Genomic DNA, 15,859 nt, shown 5'->3' on the forward strand with positions numbered 1-15,859 from the left:
CGTCACCATTAGTCCTTCCAATCTCATACTAAAATCATTTTAAAAGTAAGTGACCTATTACAGGCTGAACCGTGTCCCCCTCCAAAAAAGATAAGAGTCTTAACTCCTAGTCCCCTGCTTCCCTTATGCCTCAGAATGTGGTCTTATTTGGAGATGCTGTCTTTACAGAGGAAATCAAGGTAAAACGAGGTCACTAGGGTGGCCCTAATCCAGTATGACCATTGTCCTCGTGAAAAGGGTAAATCTGGATGCAGAGACACACATATAGAGACAGCACCACATGAATATGAAAGCAGAGGTGATGGTGAGGCATCTATAAGCCAAGAGACACCAAAGATTGTGAGCAAAGCATCAGAGGTCAGGAGAGAAGTGTGGAAATTTTCTCTCTCACAGCCCTCACGTGTGCATGCATGCAAAGTTGCTTCAGTCACATCTGACTCTGCGACCCCACGGACTGTAGCCCACCAGGCTCTCCTGTCCATGGGATTTTCCAGGCAAGAACACTGGAGTGGGTTGCTGTGCCCTCCTCCAGTGGATCTTCCTGACCCAGGGATCAAACACGTCTCTTATGTCTCCTGCATTGGCAGGCGGGTTCTTTACCACTAGCGCCACCTGGGAATCCTCAGGAGGAATCAACTCTGCGGACACCTTACTCTTAGACTTCCAGTTATTGTGAATGAAAAATGTTGCCTGTCCTGGCAGTAAACAAAGGATGCTGCAGTTGTCAAACCCAGCCAGCCCTGAGGGGACTCAAGAAGGGGACCCAGATAGCTAAGGTGTACATCAGAGGCATGATTTCAGAGAGCCCAGACTCCTGCATCTTCTTATACATAGAAAAGTGCTAAATTCATTAACTTGAGATATCTGGTTTTCTTTAATTAATGCTAATCTTTAGATATAAGGCCCTATAGCTCAGGGGTTAGAGCACTGGTCTTGTAAACCAGGGTCGTGAGTTCATATCTCGCTGGGCCCTGCTGAGTTCCAACTACCTGGTCTTTGTGGCAAAAACCTCAATGTCAATCCCAAGCTTCCAGTTTACCCCTCCCCTGCCTCTCCCCCTTAACGACCACAAGTTTGTTTTCTAAATCTGTGATTCTTTTCTGTTTTGTGCAACACTGTAAGTCAACTATGCATGCTAAGTCACTTCAGTCATGTCTAACTCTTTGCGACCCTATGGACAGTAGTTCACCATGAGATTCTCCAGGCAAGAATACGGGAGTGGGGTGCCATGCCCTCCTCCAGGGGATCTTCCCTACCCAGGGATTGAGTCCGCATCTCTTATGTCCCCTGTATTGGCAGGCTGGTTCTTTACCTAGTGCCACCTGAGAAACCTCTATACTCTGGCTCCTCCCTTACCTCTTTGGTACAGTCCCTCAGAGCTATCTGAGAGGTTGCATCTCAGGCTTAATGCCTCCCTTTGTCCACCAAATAAAACATAACTCTTGACTTTGAGGCTGTGCATTTTTGCAGTCAACATTACAAAATTGGTGAGACAGTACATTTCTATTGTTTAAGGTGCCCAGTTTGTGGTATTTTGTTAAGGCAGCCCGAGCAAGCAAATATGCAGCACTGTGGAGAATCAATATGACCCCCAACTGGTTTTCTTCAAGTAGCTGTTTCAGACAAGGTGCTTACATGTGTTCTCCAGGAAACCTGGCAAAGCATGGGCTGCTGACATCTGGGAAGAACTGAGATTCTGGCACTTGCAGAGGTGACATGTCAAAAAAGCAGGTGGTCAAGACTAAAGCATCAGGTGTCCAGTCTCACATGACTGTCCGGGACCTTGAATGAAACTGGGGAATACTGAGAGTAACTGACTCAGGCATGTCTTCTCACCTTCCGTGCCATCTCCCTGCAGTTTTCAGGAACTCCTGTGGCTCTTCACATGAGTTTTGCGTGCCTGTTTTCATTTAGCAACAGATAAGCCATGGGCATTTGCTGCAGTGCCTTCTGTTTGAAGAGCCAGGAGAGCTTGATCGTGAAACATTTAGTCTATCTGGTCACACGTGGAAGCCAAAACCCATGTGAACAGCTTTGCACATAATAAATTCTCAGGAGCTGGCCTAATTAGTTGTTGTATTCATTTGTTTGTTTGTGTGCTTTGGTCATGCACAAAGAGAGTAGATTAAAGATCTCTGCAGACCCTGAGCATGTCTGCTTTTGAGGCTCTACCCTAAGGCCCATCCAATATATTAAAAACCATCTCTAGTCTCAAGTGACATATAATCTTCTGTAAAAACAATTTGAAAAGCTTTTTATTCTTTTGCTTTTGAAAACATTTGGTGAGGACCACTCATTTAATTTATGAGTGGCTCTGATTTCTCTGCAATCATTACACACAGTCTGGAATGCCAGCAAAGTGAGAAAAGCCAGTCTACAAATTGTTTCCTAAACAGAATATATTTTTTATGAACACTGAGAGCTGACATGTTGTTACATTTTGCAGATGTTTGAGACCTGTATGCCAGAGTTCAGAGTAAAATGTTGCCAGCAGTTAAATCCTGGCTCCATTGCTTAAAGGCTGTGTGACTTTGGACAAGTTTCTAAATATCTCTATGCCTCTCTTTCTTTTCCAGTGAAATGGGGCTAATGAGGCCATGGTGTGCTCAGTCGTGTTTGACTCTTTGCGACCATATGGGCTGTAGCTCACCAGGCTCCTCTGTCCCTGGGATTTTCCAGGCAAGAATACTGGAGTGGGTGGCCATTTCCTCCTCTAGGGGATCTTCCTGACCCAGGGATCAAACCCACGTCTCCTGGGTCTCCTGTATTGGTAGGTGGATTCTTTACCACTGAGCCACCTAGTAAGCCTGGTAATACCTACAAAGGTGTTTAATATACATACTAAATGCTTGATAATCATTTGTTTTTAATATGTGATTAAATATTGATTTCTGATTTTACAGTGTCCTTTGCTTTGTTGGAGCAACACAGTATTTTGTTTTTCAAACACTTTTGTGGGTCCATGAAAACCTTGCCGGCACTTAGCCATGTGCCCCTGCATAAAAGGGCTCTGAGCTCAGAGAGGGAGTTAGATGAAGATGCAGGGGCCAATACATGTTCCCCACTACATTGTAGAAGGATTCCCTTTTGTCCACACCCTCTCCAGCATTTATTATTTGTAGACCTTTGGTGTCTTTAGATGGTGGCTCTTCTGACCTGTGTGAGATGATATGTTATTGTAGTTTTGATTTGCATTTCTCTAATAATTAGTGATGTTGAGAATTTTTTCATATCTATATGTCTTCTTTGGAGAAATGTCTATTTAGATTTTCTGCCACTTTTAAAAACTGGATTGTTTGTTTTTTTGCTATAAGAACTACCATATGACCCAGCGACCCCATTCCTTGGCATATTCCCAGAGAAAGCCGTAATTCAAAGAGATATATGCACCCCAGTGTTCACTGTAGCACTATTTACAGTAGCCAGGATTTGGAAGCCAGGGCATGCTCATTAACAGAGGAATGGGAAACGAAGTTAGGGTACATATATACAGTGGAATATCATAAAAAAGAATGAGGGAATGCCATTTGCAGCAACATGAACGGATGTAGAGCTTGTCATACTGAGTGAAGTAAGTCAGAGAAAGACAAATATTATATATTGCTTATATATGGCATCTTAAAAACTGGGTACAAATAAACTTACAAAACATAAATAGAGTCACAGATGTAGAAGACAAACATGGTTGCCAGGGGCAAGGGTTGAGAGGGGTAAATTGGGAGACTGGGATTGATATATGAACACTACTGTGTATGTGTATGTGCTCAGTCGTGTCTGACTCTGTGCGACCTATGGATTGTAGCCCACCAAGCTCCTCTGTCCATGGGCTTTTCCAGGCAAGAATACTGGAGTGCATTGCTATAGCACTGAGAACTCTACTCAGGACTCTGTAATGACCTGTTTGAAAAATGAATCTTAAAAAGAGTTGATATATGTATATGTACAACTGATTCACTTTGCCATACAGTAGACACTAGCACAACACTTAAATCAACTATACTCCAATAAATTTTTTTTTTTTAAAGAAAATGCAAGGGCCACAGATCCATTCTGTCAGGGAACTTGGGTGTCACTGACTGGACAAGGCTTGCAAAGTAAGAGTAACATGGAAACAGACCCTTGTCTTCTTGCCTGATAATAAAGTTCCCATTTAGTGAATGTTCCAGTATTCTTGGGCTTCCCTGGTGGCTCAGCTGATAAAGAATCCTCCTGCAATTTAGGAGACCTGGGTTCGATCCCTGGGTTGGGACAACCCCTTCGAGAAGGGAAAGGCTAACTACTCCAGTATTCTGGCCTGGAGAATTCCATGGACTGTATAGTCCACGGGGTGGCAAAGAGTCGGACATGCCTGAGTGACTTTCACTTTCACTTTACTATTTGCTAGGCGTGAAGAAAGCTGAGCGCCGAAGAATTGATGCTTTTGAACTGTGGTGTTGGAGAAGACTCTTGAAAGTCCCTTGGACTGCAAGGAGATCCAACCAGTCCATTCTGAAGATCAGCCCTGGGATTTCTTTGGAAGGAATGATGCTAAAGCTGAAACTCCAGTACTTTGGCCACCTCATGCGAAGAGTTGACTCATTGGAAAAGACTCTGATGCTGGGAGGGATTGGGGGCAGGAGGAGAAGGGGATGACAGAGGATGAGATGGCTGGATGGCATCACTGACTCGATGGACATGAGTCTGAGTGAACTTGGGGAGTTGGTGATGGACAGGGAGGCCTGGCGTGCTGCGATTCATGGGGTCGCAAAGAGTGGGACACAACTGAGCAACTGAACTGAACTGAACTGACTGAGGCACTATGTGAAGGGCTCACATGGATTATCGTCAAACTTTATGATAATTCTGTCTTTCTAAATGAGCAAAGGTTGAGAGAGGCTTAACACTAGCTCAGTTAGAGCTTGCCAAGGCTGGAAAACCTAGGAAAATTACTATCCCAGGAAATCTATTAGTCTAACTGCTGGGAGAAATATGGGCATTAATGAAATAAAATCAAACTCATAGAGTTCAAGAATTAAATGAGATATTTAAACAGAGTGGAAAGCAGCCAACAAAAGATGGATGATATTCTTACTATTTCCATCTATTTATTCATTTTACTAAAAAATGATTATAGATCATTTACTAAAAAATGATATAGAGCTTATTATGTGCCAGGTATTCTTCTTATGAGAATTTTAGGAATATTAGCTCATTTCATCCTCACAACTTCCCTAGAGTCTAAGCACCGCTGTTATCCTCATTTTAGAGATGGAGGAAACAAGTCACAGGAAAATACAAGTAACCACAGAGGGATTAAATTCACACATCTGTTAAGTGGCAAAGCCAGGATTTGGACCTGGTAGAGGGAGGTGCAGGCTCTTCACCACTAGACTGGCCACCTCTCAAAAGGCATGTCACTAAAGTGGGGTATCTAGTGGGAGCCACAGAAACTTTGATACTTATCTTCATTTACAATAGAGCCCCCCCTTTTGGACCCTCCAAGCCCAGCAAGTAGGCTGGGCGAAACCAGAATAAGATTCTTGATTCCTGAGATTGGGGGTGGGAGTCTGGTGTCTAGAACATGAACTTAGAGGGGAAGGAGCTGGTCACAGGGAGTAGGAAAGTTGTCTTTGGGGGCAGCCACTGACTCTCCCTGGGAAGGGAGAGACCTCCTCCTTCTGACATCTCCTGGGTCAGGGAGGAGTGATCCAGCCTGGCACAGATAAGCCCACCCTCCTCTCAGTGGTCTCTTCACAGGAAGGGCATCTCATGGATTTGCCTCTTCTCCTTACCTTGGTCATCCCAGGGAGGACCATTCTACAGGCTTATAAAAGCATCATAGTTGATCTCAGGACAAAATCCAGACCATAAATACTACGTGTAACAGGAGTCACTATATCATCTTTTTTTCTTTTCCTATTTTGTGGCCCCTTATTTGAAAAGTAAGTACATATTTTTCTTAATCAGTTGGGTGCAATTGTAGGAAAAATTACTCCTTTCTTGATTTTATCACTTCTAAGTTTATTGGCTGACTTCTTTTTTAAGGACTTCCCTGGTGGCTCAGATGGTTAAGTGTCTGCCTACAATGAGGGAGACCCAGGTTCAATCCCTGGGTTGGGAAGATCTCCTGGAGAAGGAAATGGCAACCCACTCCAGTATTCCTGCCTGGAGAATCCCATGGATGGAGGAGCCTGATAGGCTACAGTCCATGGGGTCACAAAGAGTTGGATACGACTGAGTGACTTCACTTTCACTTTCTTTTGTAAACACTGTATTGTCTCTTAAAACATTTCCCAGTACAGAATGTCAAAGACATTCATGCTTCAGCAAAGCTCATTAGAGGGCTAATGTGTACAGACATTAGCAAGACAGCAGAGGGGGAAAAAAGGAAGATCCCACTCAATGAATATTCTGATGCTGATTTAACTAAAAGCACCTCTCCTGTCAACACCTCTAAATGAAGGCAGCAGCTCAGCCTCTCAGTGCACCTGGACACTGGATTCCATGTCTGCCTCACTATACTATGCAGTGGCCTCTATTCAGGACAACAGACTCCAGCACTTGTCACTTGGTGCCAACATTTCAGTCCTTTGTTGTCCAGTGAGGCACATCGTTTTGCTCCCCAGAAACAGAAACACAATGAAAAGGACTCCTCAGCCAAATATGTAATTGTGGTCCCTTGAAAAGGCATGAAGATTCTGGCAATTAGTAAATTCTACATGACAAGAATTATTAACTGCTTTGGATGCAGCCAACACACTTTTGGTAAACAGTTTTAATGGACCAGTCACAGTACTCCATTCGGCCTTATTTTGACAACACTGCAATTTACAGCAATCGAGGTTGGCAGTGGACTAATAGGTCAGGCCAGCCACAGGCTGTGATTATAGATTCCCAGGAACAGCAGGGAAATACCCTGGCCTGTTATTGATGTGTTCACATGAATCAGTGCAATACCAGCAACAGGTCTGGATTAGGTTGTAGATGTTTTCTTTGCATATACACCTTTGTCTTTCTTTTTTGGGGGGTCCTTGCTCTCCCATTTGATTAGCAGTTATTACAATAAAGGAACTATATCTTTTTTTAATTTCCACCCAGCTGCTCCTGAGAGTACTATGTACAGAATTAGAAGCTAAATAAGGGCGGCAGGTTACAGTCCATAGTGTCTCAGAGTTGGACATGACTGAAGTGACTTTTTATGCATGCATGCAGAAGCGAAATAAACCTACTGTGACTTTGAGCTAATAGTTTTGGAAATACAGTTATCAAAATGGTTGTATTCAAATGAGAGTTTTCTGCTTTCCAATAGTTATCTTCAGAGATGGTACCTTTGCTTATACAAAATTTTGAATTTTTTTTTAATAATCATATATTGTCAAATGAACAGTTTTGATATCTGCAGCTGGTCAGGAAAATTCTGCATAGAAACTAAGTGTCACAGGATCATTCATTCTCAGTGGGGGCAATAAAGACTGGTTCTGGGGTGGAGTGAGTTAAAAAACCTCACCCTCTTTATGTATAAAGCACAGATATATACATAGTACATAAATAAATACATAGTATATCTGTCCTATGATTATGTATTATATAATTCTTTCATATGAAACGTTCAGAAAGGCAGATCTCTGGAAATACAAAGTGGATTAATGATTGTCTAGGGCTGGGGAATGAAGGTAGGGACCTGGGATGATGATTAATGCATGCAGGGTTTATTTAGGAGTTGATGAAAACATTCTTAAATTACTGTGGTAGTGACTGTATTACTCTGCAAATATACTAAAGGTCATTTGTTTGTACACTTTCAATGGGTGAATTTTATGGTATGTGAATTATATCTCAACACACACACACACACACACACACACACACAAACCACTTCTCTCCTTGAAAATAAAGTCATGATGGAGGAAGACAATTGGGAAAGAGCCTCTAAAAAGGCACTTAAGGAGCCATTTCCTTCTCCAGGGGATCTTTCTGACCCAGGGATTGAACCCAGGTCTTCTGCATTGCAGGCAAGAATCTGCAGACAGATTCTTTACTGTCTGAGCCACCAGGGAAGTCCATTGGGGGAAAAAAAAAAAGAGAGAAACACTGCTTTGGATCAAAAAAGTGAATTTCATCTTAAATCTTCGTATTCCCAGTTCAAACATCCATGAAGAGAATTCATTCTCAATTAGCCTGAACAGTTCCTGGGTTAATCCTACCCAAGTCAGGCAATATCCTCTGGGCCTCATCTCTACCAGTAGGTAGAGTCTGGAATTAGTTTTGCTGCCCAGAACCTGGTCTCTAAGAGCAGTGGGGCTGAGGAAAGATTTTAGAAGAGGCACATCTTATGGGAATCAGGAATCATGGCTGCCCTGCAGAAGTCATATTAGATACAGTCTCCTAAAAACTAAGTTGCTTGAGACTGCTAGAAGATCCTTGAGTCTAACTCAGTGTTGCAGGGTAAGTTTTCAAGGAGACAGACTCTGAGGTATTTAGCTAGCATGGCTTTTATTAGGAAGACTCTGGAAACCAACTCCTGTCAGAAAGAGGGGAAGGAAACAGGATACAGCCTAGGATAGATGGTGCCATGATGCAGGCCTGACAACAGGTTTAGCCAGTCTCAAGAGAAGCTCTGGTCCTGGGATAGCCCTTCAGAGTTGTCCCAACAGCTGAATATAAGCCCTTTACTTCTGAAAATGTGTATGGGTGGTACATCATAGCATTCTCCCAACTCAGGTCCATGACTTCAGACTATACTACAAAGCTACAGTCATCAAAACAGTATGGTACTGGCACAAAACCACAAATATAGATCAATGGAACCAAACAGAATGTCCAGAGATAAACCTATGCACCTGTGGTCACTTAATCTATGACAAAGGAGGCAAGAATATACGATGGAGAAAAGATAGTCTCTTCAATAAGTAGGGCTGGGAAAACTAGACAGCTACCTGTGAAATAATGAAATCAGAACACTTCCTAATACCATATACAAAAATAAACTCAAAATGGATTAAAGACACAAAAGTAAGGCCAGATACTATAAAACTCTCAGAAAAAAATACAGGCGGAATACTTTCTGACATAAATCACAGCAAGATCTTTTTTGATCCACCTCCTAGAGTAATGAAAATAAAAATAAACAAATGGGATCTAATTAAACTTAAAAACTTTTGCATAGCAAAAGAAACCATAAACAAAATAAAAAGGCAATCTTCAGAATGGGAGAAAATATTTGCAAATGAAGCAACTGACAAGGGATTAATTTCCAAAATATACAAACAACTCATGCATCTCAATATAAAAAAAAAAAAACAAACAAACCCAATCTAAAAACCTAAATAAATGTTTATCCAAAGAAGACATACAGATAGCCAAAAAAACACATGAAAAGATGTTCAACATCACTAATTATTAGAGAAATATGAATCAAAACCTCAATGAGGTATTACCTCACACAGGTTAGAATGGCCACCATCAAAAAACCTATAAAGAATAAATGCTGGAGAAGGTGTAGAGAAAAGGGAACCCTTTTTACAGTGTTAGTGGGAATGTAAATTGGTGGATAAACACCAGTTTTAAACAAATAATAAAAAATAACAAAATAAACAGCTACTATGGAGAACAGTATAGAACTTCCTTAAAAAACTAAAAATAGAACTACCATACAACCCAGCAATTCCATTCTTAGGCATATATCCAGAGAAAACCAGAATTCAAGAGGGTGCATGCGCCCCGACTTTCACTGCAGCGCTAGTTACACTAGCTGGGACATGGAAGCAACCTAGATGTCCATCAACAGAGGAATGGATAAAGAAGAGATGGCACATATATACAATGGAATATTACTCAGCCATAAAAAAGGAATGAAATAATGCCATCTGCAGAGCTGTGGATTGACCTGGAGACTGTCCTGCAGAGTGAAGTAAATCAGAAAGAGAGAAACAGATATCATGTGGTATCACTTGTATGTGGATCTACAAAAATGATACAGATGAATTTATTTGCAAAGCAGAAACAGAGTCACAGATGTAGAAAACAAACTTATGATTACCAAGGGGGAAGTGGGGTGGGATGAATTAGGAGACTGGGATTGACATGTACACTGCCATGCATAAAATAGATAACTAATGAGGACCTACTGTATAACACAGGGAACTCTACTCAGTATTCTGTGGGGACCTAAATGAGAAGGCAATCTAAAAAAGAGTGAATATATGTAGACATATACCTAATTCACTTTGCTGCACAGCTGAATTCTTCTTTAGATAGTACTTTATAAGCTATGAAAAGCAATAGCATTACTTATAATCAAGAATCACTTTAAACATAAAGGTCTTATCCAAATGGATCAGATTACCCCTTTATCCACCAGACTTAATTCTAATCCACTTCCTGTGGCTTTCTCCTGAATCAAATATTTTCCATTTCTCTGACAGTGAGTCTAAGATGAATTCTAAGATACTGTGGTCAATAGTAGCATTATCATGGCAACCATGTGGCTTTCCAAGGAAGCTCATAAGAAGTCAACAACCATCAATATATTCTGGCCTGTTGGTTTTACAAAGTCATTTATTTTCTAGTCATTCCTTAGGTCACTGACTGAAATACACACAGGGAAGCAGAGCAAAGCCCCTGGAGACGCCAGCACCCTTGGAGAAAGCAGAGTTCTACTTCTACTACAGACTCTGGTAGCAAAAGTCCTGACAGTTCCAGGTCCCCTGGTGACCCAAAGAAAATTAAAGCCTGGAAGTATTTCATGATCTCCTAGCCTATGGATTTCTAGTCATACTTTGCGAATCAGATCAGATTAATTGTGGGGAAATGCAACACTATTTGAATTTATGTGACTAATAGTACACATCCCAAACCTTCATCAGGTCTGAATAGATGGATGGTTTAAGAGGCTTCTCCAAGTAGCAAGCACATTGTCTATCATTCCAGTTAGAGTGACTCTCCTTTAGTTTTAGTCTGAAACATAAGTTTCGGTAAATGTTTGGCAAGCCAGCTTTTGGGGTAGGTGGGAGAGCCTTGATTTGTTCCCAATGGTTTAACAACGGACCAGCAAAAAATCCTGAAGATTTTTCAATTAGCTGTCGTGAGCCTGAGTATGTAAGATCCAGGTCATTCCAGGCAGGTAGGTATCTGACCAGATGAGAGGAAGATCTTGTAAGAATGGAAAACAAGCATGATAGGATACTGGGAGGTGGGAAATGCAGAAAACAGGCCACTGTGCACCTCATCCCCTGTCACTTTGGATTGGTTAATGAGGAGGATGGGTGAGAGGGCTGATGAAGCACGAATAACTCCGGTGTCCCTTTTAACCCCTGGGCTCACCTCACTCCAGTTGCCCACCGTCCAGTCTGATGGACATAGGATGTCTCTGTTGCAGGACACGAGGGTCTTGGGCTTCAGCAGATGCTGGCAGTCTTGAGCGGGGAGAGCCTGCTCATCCGAGCCCATGGTCTGGATGCACAGCACCGTTCGCTTCTTCTCTCCATGGGGCCCACATGTTGCAGAACATGCTTCCCACTCCCCTGCCCACCACCTGCAGACACACATGGACATGTGAGAAAAGATCAGCCCGAGTCGATACACATGCCCTTCAACCACTGGATAGAAATCCAGAGCAGAAACGCTGATTGCAGAGTTGGGAGGTCCCTGAAGATGTTTCAGCCCAGTAGAGGGCGCTCTGCAGACAGGGCCATGGCTAGCTTATTCAATCACAGCTATGGAACTCCGCAGAACACTTGACATAAGTAGATGATAAGTAAGCATGTCTTTAAACGAAAAAACGACCCTCCCACCAAATCCTCTCTCTTCTCAGACAAGAAAATTGAGGTCCTGTTTTCTATTGTGAAACCTCAAGCAAGTTTAAGCCTTACTCTCCACAACTGTTGAATGGATGTAAAATATTGACTTCAGATGAGTGTCATTCATGTACTGAAATACCAATTTATGTACAGTGCATAGTACAGAGCCTGACATAATACAAGTTCAATCATTTGTAATTGTAATTATTGTTTTAACTGCTGCTATTGACTAAAAGAACCCAATTAGTCTCCTGGCTCCTAACTGAATATTTTTATGTTTCAATATGATGCACTTAATTAATTTTCAATTATGTATAAGATGATCAGTCAGGGGCATTGTCATCACTCTCTCCCTCCTCCATCTCCTTCAGTCTACCTGTGAATATTCTCACTGGTCGCTTTAAAAGAAAGAAGTAGGAAAAGAAGAAATGTATTAAATAAGATAATCTCTTGTTTTTTTGTCAGCTGTTCTTGATAAGTTGAATAGTTGAAACTGTTTGCTAAATTAATATTCTGGATTCTCTAGGGAAAAAGGAAGATGTGTGATTTTCCTCTACATGCTATCATGGTTGATTGCCTCAAGGTTCTAGGATGCGGGGCCCTGTGGTTACACTAAAGTCACTTTTGAAAGTGCCAAGGAACCCTCTTCAGAGCCATCTCTTTTCCTCCTTCTTCATCATTGTCCAAATCTTCCTCAATATCAAATACAGAACAGGGGTCTTGACCCAGCGCACTTTGGGTCCACCATTGCTTAGATGTGTAGTATGCTTATTCATCCCTCCATGCAGGAATAAAATAGAATATTTGTTTTTCATGGGAAAACAGTACAACGTGTGAATTCCTTTATTCTTGACTTTAAGGAAATCTTCTGACCTTGAGATAGTATCAAATTTTGAAGTAGGTTAATGTACTACTACTTATGTCTACAAAATATTAGTTTATTTGAGTAGAACTTCTTTGATTCTCATACTTTTAATCTCTGGTTAAATATACTAGAAGAAAGCTTTTCCTCAATTCTATTACGTTCTTCAGTTAATAAGTAATTAAGATTACTTGGCAATGGCAACCCACTCCAGTCCTCTTGCCTGGAAAATCCCATGAACAGAAGAGCCTGGAAGGCTGCAGTCCATGACGTTGCTGAGGGTCAGACACAACTGAGTGACTTCACTTTCACTTTTCACTTTCATGCATTGGAGAAGGAAATGGCAACCCACTCCAGTGTTCTTGCCTGGAGAATCCCAGGGACAGGGGAGCCTGGTGGGCTGCCGTCTATGGGGTCGCACAGAATCAGACATGACTGAAGTGACTTAGCAGCAGCAGCATTTAGTCCCTGGTATTTAACATCTGGCCATCTTGTTTAGATAAAGAGCTAATATTGGGACCATATGATATGACACCAAGTAAATGCCCTCTGTGTTAATCTAATTACTCTGTCCTATCTCTGACATTTCTATGGGAGGCCAGACACACTATCAAATAAATCAAATGCCATTCTGGAAGGGCCTTAATGTGAGCTGACTGAAAGTCCAATTTATCTAACTACTTACTACAAGGCTTTCAGCTACGTTACTAAAAGGTGATAATAGACTTTCTTGTTTCTCTTTCTGAAGCTGCCTTCACAGACTCCTGGGGACATCTTGCATATGTTTGCTCCTAGTTTAAGGTGAAATCCACCCTCTTTATTTCCCTGCAAAGGTCTTCCAGGCCCAGGACTCAGGAGCTATTGCCAAACTGTTCTCTGTTGTCCAGCTCATTCGTTTTGGTGTCTGCCATGATCCCACCTCTTTGAGGAGATTTATAAAAGAATCTTGTTTTATATTTATAGGAGATTTATAACAGAAGACTGTTTACATGCTCTGAGTGATAGCTGAGAAGCACAGTATAGCATTCCAAGAACTCAGTAGGACAAAAGGCCCAGACCACACATTTATTCACCACCTCCAGCAAGGCAACCTTTCTCGTTTAATCAGCATAAAATCAACAACAATCTAATCCAACTTTTTCCATTTTTTCTATTAATTTTTTTCTTGCCAGAATGTCCATTATCTGTCACACCTAAAGTACAGGTGGATAACTGCTCATGCATTGTCTCATACTGTTGTTTTTTTGTTTTTTTTTTTAATTGTCTCTATAATTAGTCAATCTGAACATTCCAGGTACTAGGTAAAAGTCCTAAGGACCTGGCCTATATCAGTGATTCTCACTGTATCATCACTTGGGGATCTTTAAAAAAGTATCAGCTATCAGTTCAGGCCCCCTTGCTATATTGGATGGCCAGAATCTCTTGAGGTTAGGTCAAAGGCATCAGTGTTAAGAATTCTTTGATGACTTTCATATGGAGTCAGGATTAAAAACCACTGGTGTTATGATGGGCTTCCCAGGTGGCATTAGTGGTAAAGAACCTGCCTGCCAATGTGGGAGACATGGGTTTGATCCCTGGATTGGAAAGATCCTCTGGAAGAGGGCATGGCAGCCCACTCCAGTATTCTTGCCTGGAGAATCCCACAGACAGAGGAGTGTGGCAGGCTACAGTCCATAGGGTTGTACAGAGTTGGGCATGACTGAAGTGACTTAGCACACATGCATGGTGTTATGACATCAGATAAATGAATTTGATTGTTTATCTTGCAATTTTTTCTATAAAGAATGGACTCTGTAGATTTAGTATGCCATTAGGACAAAGATTAGTACAAAGACAGTAGTTATAAAAATTGATATTTTAAAGGAAATTTCTATTCTAAGCAAGAGTTTTAAAAAAATTCAGATTAAGACTTATAGTTTTCTGAGTAATGAAGATTAGAAAGAGTTTAATTTTGTATTTTACTGGCTTATTGGTAGTCAGAACTTCCTGAGCAAGCGCTGGTATGGGTGTAGGTGGAAGACACAGATTCTTCTGTTTGAAGGATGTCCAAAGTACAGTAAGCTTTTCCGAGGTAACTATAAGCTCTTTGAGGGTCTTGAAACACACACACACACATTTCTATATATTACATAATTCATACTAAAATTACAGTATGCTTCACTGATCTTTGTAACAGAGTAGCCACATTCTCACTGTATCCTATTCATCCCCTGATTTTCTCTGGTTTTCTTGTTATTCCCCACTCGCACCATGCTCATTTCTCTCCCCACTCTCATGGACTTTCCCAGTCTTAATGACCCCTTTCTTGTCATTTATGCCTTTGAACTGTGGTGCTGGAGAAGACTCTTGAGAGTCCCTTGGACAGCAAGGAGATCAAGCCAGTCAATCTTAAAGGAAATCAACCCTGAATATTCACTGGAAGGACTGATGCTGAAACTGAAGCTCCAAGACTTTGGCCCATCCAATGTGAAGAGCTGACTCATTGGAAAAGGCCATGAAGCTGGGAAAGATTGAAGGCAGGAGGAGAAGGGGACAACAGAGGATGAGATGGTTGGATGGCATCACTGACTCGATGGACATGAGTTTGAGCAAACTCTGGGAGTTGGTGATGGACAGGGAAGCCTGGCGTGCTGCAGTCCATGGGGGTCACTCAGAGTTGGACATGACTGAGTCACTGAACAATAACAGATTGGTGTTTCTCACCCAATGGAGATTCCCACAGCCACCTCCCCAGGGGACATTTGGGAATGTTTGAAGGCATTTTTGGTTGTCACAAATGAGAGGGGAGGTGTACTCTTGGCATCTAGTGGATAGCGAACAAGGGTGCTGAGAAATATTCTACAAGACACAGGACAGCCCCCACAGCAAAGAATCATCCAGCCCAAAAGGGCTCTAGTTCTCAGGCTGAGAAACCTGGATTTAAATCATGAAGCATTCTTTTTGCACGAAAACCTACATACAGCTGCCAGGCTGGAAAGACCTGTTATAGGAGTTTATGGAGCATTTAAATATACAGAGCACCATCACAACTGGAGCCTGGCAAAAGTTTGCTTTCCTGTAAACCAAAGTTCAGAGAGAAGTCATAGAGAGAAGAGACTCAAATGACCTCTTTCTGGAGTCAGATACACTTTCAATTCCAAAGAATTTCTTTCTTGACAGGCTACTCCATCCTGGAGTGTGCCATGCAAACTTTCATTCTGGAAGCCATTGATGATATAAC

At 41.7% G+C, this 15,859-nt stretch overlaps 1 protein-coding gene across 12 annotated transcripts in view; it reads right to left on the reverse strand.

The window, feature by feature from the left end:
• ADAMTS12 (ADAM metallopeptidase with thrombospondin type 1 motif 12) overlaps window positions 1-15,859 on the reverse strand; it is a 395,312-nt gene that overhangs the window by 64,399 nt on the left and 315,054 nt on the right. For all 12 annotated transcript variants that reach the window (XM_086361321.1, XM_086361330.1, XM_086361323.1 and 9 more), the window contains one exon: window positions 11,302-11,512. In XM_086361321.1, coding sequence (XP_086217447.1) covers window positions 11,302-11,512 — 211 coding nt within the window. The remainder of the gene's footprint in view (window positions 1-11,301; window positions 11,513-15,859) is intronic.

Source organism: Bos grunniens, chromosome 20 (genome assembly GCF_055505025.1).
Source record: "Bos grunniens cultivar Pamir isolate PY7600 chromosome 20, Bosgru_T2T1.0, whole genome shotgun sequence".
Classification (NCBI taxonomy): domain Eukaryota; kingdom Metazoa; phylum Chordata; class Mammalia; order Artiodactyla; family Bovidae; genus Bos; species Bos grunniens.